Below are 11,818 nucleotides of genomic sequence, written 5' to 3'. Positions count from 1 at the left end.
TCAGTAATGGGACGTCACTTAAACTCATATGTGTGAGTGTGGTATTAAGGTATTACTTAAACATGACAAAATAAATAATCATTTCTAAATTTTTTAAAGGAAACCGGATCATAAATCTGAATTTAGTTTAGGTAGAAAATAAAAAAATAATCAGATCCACACTCCAGCACAGTAGATGGCGATAAAACATCTAAATGTTGGAATGTTTGACGTCACCCGCCATTAAATACAAGAAGAGGAAAATGGCGGGTGGTTTGACAGAGAAGCAGTTTGCTTGCCGTGTTTATGACTCACTTCAGGTAAATAAAGTTAATTTCCGTTAGCCCTTGTTGATCATTGTTTGTTATGATAATTTGTTAAACTGGCTTCTTCGCTGCGTTGTTTCGTCTTTGAATACTTACATAATAGTTTTTGACCATCCCGTTTTTCCTATTCATTTGTATGTGAATCATGTTTAACTGTGAGAGGAGATTAATGTTTGTAGAAACTTGAAACGTCGTTTAAAATCTGAAAATATTCTTAAAGTTTTAATGTTAGTTCAAGGATTCTACTCATTTTTGTCCTGAAAGACACGCTTTGTTGTTCAGTGACTTGTTTAAGTAGCACTTTAATTTTAACATTGGGCAGTAATCTGGCGTTCACAACCCCCTTATAAAAACCAATAGAACTATCGGGGAATGTAATAAATGTGTTTTGTCTCCAGAAAAGAGACGATTGTTCTTGTTTAATACAAATATTGTATATGTAGATAATAGGTAAGAATATTTTTGGCTCTCATGGAAACACCACTAATGCAGATAATATAGCCCAGAAATATTCTGAACATAATTCACGATTAAAGAAGATAAACCTTAAGTAATCATGAATATTTCAACTAATATTAAGTCACAGGGTTGTTTATGCATGATTCTATCCACAATTTGCTATTATTATTCAATCCATTTAGAAGTGAAACTCACCATACACCCTCTTTGGTGTATATAGAGAACTTATTTGTGAACATGTTTTGTTTTGGAGGCTTTGTCGTGTCCCTTGGTGCAGGACCTGTACCTGCAGGAGGAGGAGAGCATGCTGGAGCTGCTGTGCTGCCCCTCAGCGCTCCGCACAGACATCCTGACATGGATCTGCCGCAGGTACAAGCACCTTACTCCTCAATGAGTCGTCGGAAAATTGATTGGCTTTAACAAATGCACAGTGATCCCTCATCATAATTTCACTTTTCAGAATCAACCCCAAGTTTGGAACTTCTGAAGCAATGTCTGCAGAGTCCAAGGATCCTGACGACTTAGAGAAAAGTGAGTGTGGCCTTCGGATTGAAAATGACTCCATTAAAATAAAATGTTTCAGACTAATCTAAACACATTGTTGTTGCTGTTTATTATGTGGAAGCAGAAATAGCTGCGATGAGTCAGGAACTGATGCTGTGCAAAGCAGACGACCTGGATCTAATCAAGGTGAGTCGAGGTTTAATGAAAGTCAACATGTTATGAGTTAACTTCTCTCTCATATACACGGCTGCTGTCCTTCCAGGGTAAAGCCAGCCCTCAGCGACAGCTTGGCTTCCTGGAGCAACTGTTGTCTCTTGTTTCTGGTTCTTCTGGCCACAGAACTGATGCAGAGGCGCTGCTGTGTGAGGTTTTTGCTGCAGAGAATCTGCCTCACCTCAGACAGATGCTCCAGCCGGCGCTGGATCCCTGGCCTGCTCATGTCGAGTACGTCTGATCTGATGTCTGGAGCTTTTTGTTGCTGCACAATTAGATCAGATCAAAGCAAAGCAGCAGTTTGGTTCCATCCCTGTTAATAAATGCAGAGCTGGTGTGAAATGAAGACCTGACAACAGCTTGTAGAGGCTTACAAGGTCATTTTCAAACTAGTTAAAGTTGACTTGAATTTATTTCTATTGTGCCATTCAACAAATGTCGTCTCAAGGCACTTAACAACAAAAATCTTATTTCAATCACACATATATTCCAATTAATTGTAGAAATCAAACGGTACAGGAAGCTCAGTTTGTTATTCAAAGAAGTTTAAAAAGTTTCTTTCTAAGGAAGCCCAGCAGATTGCATTGAGTCATTGGTTAAACCAAGACAGATATCAGAATAAAAGCGATTTAACAAACTGCAGTTTATTCCAGTGACAGCAGCTCTTTTCCTTCCTCTGACTCCTGATCCCCACAGAGCTCTGTACGAAGTCCCAGAGTCGGCTCTTAAGCCAGGAGAAGAGTTTCCAGATGTTTTTGACCTTCTGCAGTCCACTCAGACACAACTGGAGCAGCTGCAGTCCAAGGTAAGACAACCTGCAGGAGAACTCTGGCTGGATGAGAGAGAAAATGCACAGAAATGAAACTAAATCAGTTTTAGTTTAATAGATCAACTAGAGGGAGGATTGTGGAAATAAATGCTTTAAAAATATAGGGATGCACCGATAAATTGGCGGGCTGATAAATGGGCTCCCATTTCCTTAATTTTGGATGATCAGCTGCTGCTTAAATGTGAATCTGATCTTATTCACCCCCCCAGAGGTCTGAAAATCAGCCACTGTTCCCCTTTTCTCTGGATGGGAAACAGAGCAACAGAAATGTGAGCTGTTAACAGTCACCCCACTGTTGTAAACTTAACATTTAGAGACTTTTCAGACAAAAAACCATGATATCGGCCAAAAACAAAATCAGCAGATCAGTTTTATTTTTAAGATTGATGATCGGCAAGAAAACTGCAATTGGTGCACCACTAAAAAATGTCGTAGTTTGCTGCATCCTGACAGCTTAGTTTGTTTGAAGCATGAACTTTACTGTTCTCACCACATTTAGCAACATCCACCTTAAAGTTCCAGTCAGACTGTAATCTTTGGATCATAAGCTCTGATTTCCTTTATTTTGACAAATCTTGTGACACATTCATGTAGAATTAATGTTTCTCGGTTTGAAGTATTAATGACTTATTACTGCAGCAAAGAAAGTGACGCACCAGTATAGCTTTAAATATGAACTGGTTACAGTCTGCAGTAATAGCCAGTTACAACTGGGTGGTTGTGCATGAATTCCTAAAACGACCTATGAGCAGCCAGCGGTTCTGACTTTCATCTCGGCCTGTTGTTGTCGTTCTCAGTGTGACTTCCTGAACAGCGCTGAGGAGAACCCAGCTGCTCTCTCACCGAGCTCGCTGCGCTTAGCAGCAGGCGACCTCCAGCAGCAGATGATGACCTTCAGTCATCTGTATGAAACAGACCTGAGGGTCTACTGCAGCAGAGAACCACCGAACTTCAGCGCAGAGACCGACCTCTTCCAGAGGGTCCAGCAGCAGCTGCTGGCCTGCAACACGGTAATAAACACTTCTTATATCACTGCACAATTTCAGCACAATGCTTGCAAAAATGTTGTTAAAGGCTTAATGGAGGTGACATGTTGTGATGACTTCCTGAAGACAGAGTTTCAGAAAGCAGTTTTTAAACGGACAGAAGCCCATTTTCAAGGTGTTAAATTATGAAGTCAGATTTCTTTGAAGTCATATTTTTAACAACTGAAGGTAACATAGTTACTTGATTGTGCTATAAAATGTCACTAAATGTCTGTAAAACATATAATACTGCCCCTTTAAATTAATCAGAAAAGACCCAACATTATAAGAACTATGAGGAAAATCCAACCATAATCTGTTCTCATCTCTGTTATTATTATCCAGGAGCTGGAAATGCAGAAGGAAATATGTGAAGCTTCGGGGTGTGTGAGTGAGGAGGTGAAAGGTCTACAAACACAACCTCGCTACTGGAGCAGAGGAGAGAAACACACACTCCGTATGTCGACTGCTGTGTTGCATCAAACAGGCCAATAAAGATTAATGTGATTATTAATGGCTGCAGTTTGCTGGTCCTGGTTTAATATCCACCGTTGTGTTCCTCAGCGGATCAACTGGAGGAGCTCAGCCAGCGGGTTGAGAACATCGCCTCACAGCGCCACACCTGACCGTCATCACAGCTCTGAGATGGAACAGATCCTGAAACCCTGATCAGGATCAGCTGCTCAGTCTGAAGCTGTGCAGTGTGGGGAAGATGACCATACTGGTGAAGATTTTAAAAAGTTGACATCATTATGAATTATGTGCTGCTTTTCACCGTCACCTCAATTCAACTTTTAGAGCTCACAATTTAACAAACATCCTGAGGCACCCAGGACTCTGCATCTTGTAAATAATTGTATATCACCATGTAAAAAATAAAGATTTGATGCTTAAATTGTAACTCCTGCAGATTTATTTTTATTAAAATAATTGTGAGCCAAAAAAAAAAAAAGATGTATAGTTTGAAAAACTGCTGTTTTATCCAGTATTTGAAATGCTTCGCTGTGAAACCATGGATTTTTAAAGATCAGTGATCGGCTAGAAAACTGCAATCGGTGCAATCCTGTCTCATATTTTCTCCGGAATGTAATCCTGGTATTGACCTTAAAGATATTCACATGTCAACCAGAAAAAGAAAAATCTGAAGTCGTTCCATGAAAAGAAAAATCCAAGTCATTCATGTTTGCCTGCTGCAATGAACACAACACAGTTCGTGATGCTTTTCTCTTTAATCTCGCTTTAAAGGTTTAACAGAATAGAATTAAACGTGTTTGTTGACAGGAAGAGTCTTCTGATAGACCGGAAGCTGACAGCAGTCCTTTAAAGATAACTGATGAAGTTGTCCTTCAGCTGCATCCTCCTCTTCCTCGATCAGAAGCCTTTGCTGGCCAGCCAGTCCTTCAGCTCCTGCTCAAAGTGACCTTTCACCTTCAGAGTCATCGTCACCTCATTCACCTGTGTGGGTAACTCCTTCCCGGTCACCTGCCTCAGGTACTCCCTCACGTCCTTCTCCAAAGCCCAAATGTCCCCCTCCACCTTCCGTACCAGCGTCAACCTGCGGTTCCCGTGGGTCAGGTCGCTGTAGACGGGGATGTTGTGCATGCGGGAGCGGCGGATCATGTAGGGCAGAGGCGGCGGAGACTCAGCCGGGGGGATCCAGCCCGACGGAGCGACTCCGACGTGTTTAGGCGGGTCGGGGATCCGTGTTGGCGGTATGAGTCGTTCCACGAACTTGTACTCGTCCGTGGACTCCGTTATAACGGATCTTTGGTCCCGTGTAGCGGCGGAGTAAGCCGCCCGGAATCCGCCGGTGACGGCCGGAGTCCGGCGGCAGAGACCTGGAGCTCCTCTCAGCGCCCTGAGGGTCAGCAGGCGAACCGACATCTTGTACATGCTGCAGGAACTGATTCGTTTCATGGCTGCTGGAAACAAAACAGGTCAATTACCGCCACCTACTGGACTGGAGTCCTCTTTAGACCTCAGTGTTCTGACCTGTAGCTATGTTTTGTTTTTGTTTTTTAAATCAAGAAATATCCTCTTTTTCTATATTGAGTTGTGCTGAATGTAACCCGTATGTTGGAAGACTACTAAACATTGAACATGGAAGGACAGGGGAACATTTTTCTCTTTTGGAATCTCAACAATCTCAATCTTCATCAAGATAAAATAATTAAATATTTGATCCCACGTGTGTTTATATTATTTTAATTTAAGGAGCACTTTTTATAATAATAGTAATAATAATAATAATAATAAATAAACACAAAATAAAACATGTTATAATATTACTTCATGGATGTTTGGGAGGTGTTGTGTGCCATTTTAAAGGGACATACATTCAGTCAGTTGCTGTCTTTAAGATTCGCTGCAGCTGATCATCTCTGAATCCTTGACTACATTTATGAAACTTCTGTCTGGTTCTCCTCTTCCTCTGAACCTGCCAGTTCTGATCTTCATCCCATCCATTGTTCAATACTTTACCCATCCCTCCTATCAAATGATGTGAAACAACTGACCCCAAACTAAGCATGCGATCCTGTTTTCAGCTTTAGCTAATACAAATTAGAATAAGAAGCACCAGGTAAAACTGACAATATTTATATTTGTTATTGAAGGACTCAAGGGTTTTCATTGTCATACCAGCTTACATTTGCTTGGATGGGACACAAAATTCGGACCCTAACCCCAAAATATTATTCAGAATGTTTACATGCTCACAATATTGAACATAAACCAAACTAAGTTTGCTCTGTGTTATAAAACTGTAGCCGTTATCGTACTTGTAGTTAAACTGATTCCTGAAGAACAGCTGTAGATTTTCTTAACTTGAACTAAGCTTGTTTCTCCAGCTCCTCTGTCTTCCAACTGATGAAACAACTTTGATTCTGATTACCGACCCAGTGGCAAAATCAATGCTGTTTTAAAAGATTATTTTAAAATCTTATTTTATTTTTATGTTCACACAGTAAAATCAAATGACTTCAAATGTAGCTCAGTAAAATTCTTAAAACAAACTCAAGAAGTAAAAGTTCAATTTTGGTAAACTTAAAGTGCCAACATGCCAACATTACAGTAATGAGAGTAGCTAGTTATTTTCCACTCCTGTTTTAAATGAAGTACAGCGCCATGCACTTTTCTGTCCAGAGTGGCAGAAATTATGGTTCTATCTCAGCCTTTAACACGATTGGTAATGTTTTAAATGCTTTCAGTGACATTTTAAGTGACTCTACTTCACGTATAGTGCTAATTGATCCAGTGTTTGCAAAGGTAAGGGAGAGAGAAAAACAGGAAGATGATTCTGGAGGTAAAAAGTTGGTGGGAGGAGCATGGAAATGTTGCTGAAACACAGGTGGAGTCGCCAGACCTGTTGGGTTTTATCAACACCCTCAGGTTTCCATAGCTCCTCAGCTACAGCAGGGCTGTCTGAGGCCGGACAGAGAGACATCGGAGAGCAAAGCTGATCCTCAGACCACGGGATGAAGAGAGAGGAGGTGGCTCTAAATACAATGGGGGACTTTGAGGTAAGTGTGCTTTTACATCCCAGTCTCACTACATAATTCAGGATCGAAGCTAATATAACTTTACTTCTGTGAACAAAATAAGTTTATGTGAAACAAAACACTGAGGAGATTGTCAATGGAAAACCCAGATACATATTTAAATAAATGATATTTTCAGTAGTTTGACTACTGAATATATACTACAGACAAATTCAACAGCACAAATACAATCACAATAGGCTTTAAGAAATTTGGCGGTTAAGCTGTAAATATCTGAATTTCTGCTCTTTGTTAATGGACCACATCGTTCCCATTGACTGAAAAGACTCACACCAGCTTGGTCTCCAAGAAAGGGGGGTTGGAATTTGACCAAACCCGTGTTACAACTCCTATATTCACTTTTACTGCAGCAAATCCAGAAAGTCCACAGCTCTGTTTTCAAAAAAGATCTTAAATGTTTTAGAATGGGTCTTTACTCCCAGATGTGAATCATATCTCAAAGAATCTTTACAGCAAAAACAACACATCTGTTCCTAACTGTGGTGTTTACCATGGCACTTGTAAGCATTGTGTTGAGGTGAATGAAAGTTTTGCAGTGAGAGTTGCACCCAAGTGTGACGTATCATCCACCCATGTGAATGACTGGGCAGAGCTGCATGCCTTCACCCTGTCATTGTGCTTGGATTGTAAGTTTCCATCAGAGAAAGGTGAAGCAGGAAGATGGTCCAAAAGTATTTAAAGTATTCAAGGCAGACAGCTGTGCTGACCAGATGTCCTAAATGTAAAATGTACTCTTTACATTCAGAATTTAATTATTTTTACTAACTCGTGGGACTACAACAGATTTTCTATTTGTCTTCAGGGGATATTTGTCTTTCAGCTCCAGATTATGTTCATAAGATCATGTTTACCTTTGGGAATAATAAGCTTTGTTTTTCATTAATCCCTCATTTCTTTATTGAAATGTTTTATTTGTGTGATGTAATACTCACATCTTAAACGTCGCATTTTCTTTACAGCTGCAAGAACAAAATTATGATTAACAGGAATAGTCTTTAAGACATCAGTCATAGTCCATAAAATGTGTTTATGTTTAGTGAATTGAGCTATTGAAATAAAATTACTTTTCAATAATATCAGCTAAGTTAAATTAATGACTGCATGTTATTCTTTAGTTCTTCATACATTGAGCTTAAATGGAAATCTATAATATGAAAATCGTGAAAGATGTATCCAAAAATATTCAAAAGTGGCTTTTAAAAGGGAGACCACTTTGGAATATTTTTGATTTCTTTGTTTTTACAGAGCAAAGAAATTTGTATTGCAAATTTAATCAACAAGGCAGTTCAGTTTACTTTGAGTGATGGAAACATGAAACAATTACCAAACAAAACAAAAAAGAAACATTACAGTTCAGACTAGAATTAATCAGTGTTACAGTTATTAATAATCAAAGTCAACTCTCGACAAATGCGGTTTTAGTCTTGACTTATAGTGTTTCAGCATTTTTGCAGTTTGTGAAAGTTTGTTCTAGATTAAACTGAATGAAGCTTCTGGACCCAGTCCAGTACCAGAGGATCTGACCCAGCTCTCCAATCGTTTCAGTAATAAGTCCTGGTCAACTGTGTCTTATGCTGTGGAACACAGTCTCAGTGCTGTGGTTACCACGGAAATCAGACAGAAAGATGTCAAAGTGGTTGATCATTGTTAAGAAACTATTTAACTGTTGAAACTTTTTTTTTAAATTTAGGCTGGAGAAATTAGCCTGTAATTCTGCAGACGTGATTTGTCCAGATTGTTGTGGGTCTTTTTAATCAATATTTCGATAACTACCATCATTAAAATCTGAAGGAAAACACTTGATGACAGGCAGAACTTTCATAAGGAAAGCTTAATAAAGCTTTCAAATATAAGTAAAGTTCATAATAGCTTAAACTTTGAATTGAATGAATAAAATAATATTTAACTCAGTTTCTAACTTGTTTTATGGAAGCCAATCAGTTTAACTCAGAGCAGTGGAGGTAGAGGAAGCACATAAAATGGGAGCGTCTGACAGGACATGCATGACCTAGTTCATGAAACATGGCAGGTTTAAATGTCGACAGAGAACGCAGCACATGCTGGGACTGGCCTGTTCCTCTGGCTCAGGTGAGTCATCACCTGTCGCAGCGCCATGACACATTCTTCATGCTGCCACACCCAAATACAGAGACCCATAACACAGGAAAACATGACAGTGTTTGGAAAAAAAAAAAAAAACATAGAGAACCAGAAAGAAGATCTCTAAATCTTCTTATCCTGTGACATGTTGTTGAGAGTGAATGTTTTCTTTACCTTTCAGGGTCAGACTGGTAAAAGACTTTCCTCCTTTGACATGAACCACTATGCCACTAAGAAGAGTGCAGCTCAGAGTATGCTGGATGTTGCTTTGCTGATGGCCAACTCCTCCCAGCTGAAGACCATCCTGTATGTGGGCCCAGAGTATCGCTTCTACATCCCTCTCATCGTTCTGCTCACTCTGTCCATCGCGCTGCAGGTGGTAGTGGGACTGCTGCTCGTATTTATTGGCAAGTGATTCCCATGCTTTCCTTTTTCACCACCATCGTTGTTCTTATAGCAGTAAGTTAGTTCTGTCAATGCACATTTCTGACTGTAGAGAGTGTGGCTTTCAACATCGGGGCTAAAAATCATCTGTTTCCTGGGGCACCGCGTAGATCAGTCCTCAACACTGTGGTTCACATGCTGCATGTCTGCATCCATATCTGATTTTAATTCAGATATAAAAAACTACATAAAAATATAGCTTTGTCTGTCTCAAAGAGACTGAACTGTTGGAAGCGCTGGGTGAAAACATCGAGCTGAAACATCCAACAACACTTTGGACAGTTTTCTTTTTCATATGAAATGAATCCATTATCTTTATTCTTCTCACTTTATGCATTTATTAATAATCAATAATCTTTATTACCATTATGGGAACCATGTAATAAAATTACTTTGCCTATAATGAAATTGGGTGATAAATAGAACTAGGAGCCATTTAACCCCCATATGGCTACTGGGTATAAACTGCTCTTCAGCCTGGTTGTCGTTGCTTTAATGCTCCTGTTTCTGCAGCCAGATGGCAGCAGTTGGAGGAAATCATGATCAGGGTGAGAGGAGTATTTTAAAACGTTCCCGGTTTCCTGAGGCAGTGGGATCTGGAGATCTTCAAGAGAAGGCAGAGAGCAGCTGATGGTCCTCTGGGCTGATTGTATGAGTCTCTGGCGAGTTTTCCTCTGTGCTGCTGTGCAGCTGGAGAACCACAGAGACAACAGCAGATGATGCTTTTAATAGAGCATCGATAGAAGGACACCAGCAGTTTTTGAGAAATATAATTTCTCAGAAAATAGAGTCTCTGCTGGGCTTTCTTTGCCAGTTCTGCTGTGTTTACGTCCCAGGTCAGGTTATGATCTCCCAGGAAACTGATGTCAAACTTCAGTTTCCTGGGAGTATCCACAGATACCGGGTGTATCTGTGGATACACCCGGTATCCACAGATGTATATTGGTTGAATTTCTCCTTTACTGCTAAAATCCGCTATGATCTCCTTGGTCTTGGCTGTGTTTAGGATTAAATTGTTGTCTGTGCACCACTTTGTGAGTCACTCCACCTCATTCCTGTAGAAAGATTCATTCTCCCCGAAGATCAAGACCCACTACAGATGTGCAGTCTGCAAATTTAACAAGAATGGTACTTTGATGGACTGAAACACAATCATGTGTGTTCAGAGTGAAGAGCAGAGGGCTCAGCACACAGCTGAGTATGGGGCCCCATGCAGACTCTTTGTTTGTGATCCATCAGGAAGTCCTTAACTCAGGACAGGTGGAAGAGGGGATTCCCAGATCTGCCAGTTTGCACACCGGTCTGTCTGTCAGGGAGGATGGTATAAAAATCAAGATGTAAAATAACATCAGTTTTGTGTTTTATGATGTAAGGAACGTTGAGCTGCCTTATTGCAAATACGTGCTATACAAATAAACTTGACTGACTGATGAGGTAATTCTTTAAAACCTCACTTCCTCTGTATCATGAATAGGATTGGTTATTTATGACAGTGTGTCAGGGCCATTGTAGGTGGAGTATATTTCTAAAAAAAAAAAATAAAAAATTAAAATTATTGCCTTTTTTACACAAATTTCTCACTTTTGGAAATCAGAAAATTTCCTTGTTTTTTTTCTCGGAAATCTCTGAGATGAAGTTAAACATTTTTGAGTTTTTTGGCAAAAATGTATTCAATTTTTTTTTTGTCTGCAATGACCTTAATATTCCAGTAATTTGATAAAGAAACCAAGCTTTCTTTCTGTTTTAATGTGTTGTATGTTAGCTCACAAATATTTTGTTAAAATACAGTAATAAATTAAAATGTTATTTACTTATTATTTAACAAGTCGGTTGTTTGAAAATCTACATTTTGATTATTTAAACATTAAGAAAAGAAAAAAAGGTAAAAATTAGATATTTTTTTTAAAATGTTAGACTCAGGTTTGATTATATTTTGGAGCTCATGTTCTGTCGGTCCACAGATGTAGCGCTCACTACTGAACAGCCACCAGGGGGCGACAGAGATGTCTCAGGCTTTCCACAGTTTTTTCAGATAAAGCTGCTACCCTTCAGTCGCAACATCACACGAGTTTAAAATGTCTCAGATTCTGTGCCAGACTCTGTAGTTCTCCATCTCTTCTGCCCTTCGTTAAAGTTTGATGAAGCTCACGTAGTTTTGTTTCGTGCCAGCAGTGAAGTATGATCTGAATGATGAACGGAAACGAACCAAGCTGGACACGATGAACAACGTAGCCACGGTGTTCGTCTTCTTCACGGTTCTCATCAACATCTTCATCACTGCGCTCGGGTTCCAGAGCCATTCGATGAGGTGGGGCCTCAGCAACACACCACACACACACACACACGGACACACGCAGACACACCACACATACACACACA

At 39.8% G+C, this 11,818-nt stretch overlaps 3 protein-coding genes across 3 annotated transcripts in view; 2 read left to right on the top strand and 1 right to left on the bottom strand.

Moving 5' to 3' along the window:
- The first annotated feature begins 209 nt into the window (after positions 1-209).
- haus7 (HAUS augmin-like complex, subunit 7) lies at positions 210-4,236 on the top strand. Its single transcript, XM_015035918.1, has 9 exons — positions 210-299; positions 1,018-1,133; positions 1,225-1,295; positions 1,390-1,454; positions 1,531-1,712; positions 2,178-2,286; positions 3,108-3,320; positions 3,681-3,792; positions 3,900-4,236. The coding sequence occupies exons 1-9, from the start codon at positions 243-245 to the stop codon at positions 3,959-3,961; spliced, it is 987 nt and encodes a 328-aa protein (XP_014891404.1). The 5' UTR covers positions 210-242; the 3' UTR covers positions 3,962-4,236.
- A 309-nt stretch (positions 4,237-4,545) lies between these two features.
- On the bottom strand, positions 4,546-5,329 carry LOC106949573 (39S ribosomal protein L49, mitochondrial-like). Its single transcript, XM_015035920.1, has one exon. The coding sequence runs from the start codon at positions 5,250-5,252 to the stop codon at positions 4,707-4,709; it is 546 nt and encodes a 181-aa protein (XP_014891406.1). The 5' UTR covers positions 5,253-5,329; the 3' UTR covers positions 4,546-4,706.
- A 1,015-nt stretch (positions 5,330-6,344) lies between these two features.
- Positions 6,345-11,818, top strand: part of LOC106949571 (ninjurin-1) — an 8,816-nt gene continuing 3,342 nt past the window's right edge. Inside the window, exons 1-3 of the mRNA XM_015035917.1 lie at positions 6,345-6,856; positions 9,177-9,402; positions 11,612-11,747. Of these exons, the coding sequence (XP_014891403.1) occupies positions 6,812-6,856; positions 9,177-9,402; positions 11,612-11,747 (407 nt within the window). The 5' untranslated portion in view covers positions 6,345-6,811. The remainder of the gene's footprint in view (positions 6,857-9,176; positions 9,403-11,611; positions 11,748-11,818) is intronic.

This window comes from Poecilia latipinna, unplaced genomic scaffold (genome assembly GCF_001443285.1).
Source record: "Poecilia latipinna isolate Pla-1442-1.1 unplaced genomic scaffold, P_latipinna-1.0 Scaffold351, whole genome shotgun sequence".
Classification (NCBI taxonomy): domain Eukaryota; kingdom Metazoa; phylum Chordata; class Actinopteri; order Cyprinodontiformes; family Poeciliidae; genus Poecilia; species Poecilia latipinna.
The sequence above is the reverse complement of the archived record's forward strand: the minus strand, read 5'-3'. Positions and strand labels throughout refer to the sequence as shown.

Excerpts from the sequence above, each read along its gene's own strand:
- LOC106949573 (XM_015035920.1), bottom strand. The coding sequence starts at position 5,252 with ATGAAACGAATCAGTTCCTGCAGCATGTACAAGATGTCGGTTCGCCTG.
- haus7 (XM_015035918.1), top strand. The coding sequence starts at position 243 with ATGGCGGGTGGTTTGACAGAGAAGCAGTTTGCTTGCCGTGTTTATGAC. Across the intron at positions 300-1,017 it reads GTGTTTATGACTCACTTCAG|GCTTTGTCGTGTCCCTTGGT; the intron begins GTAAATAAAGTT and ends TTTGTTTTGGAG. Across the intron at positions 3,321-3,680 it reads AGCTGCTGGCCTGCAACACG|GAGCTGGAAATGCAGAAGGA; the intron begins GTAATAAACACT and ends ATTATTATCCAG.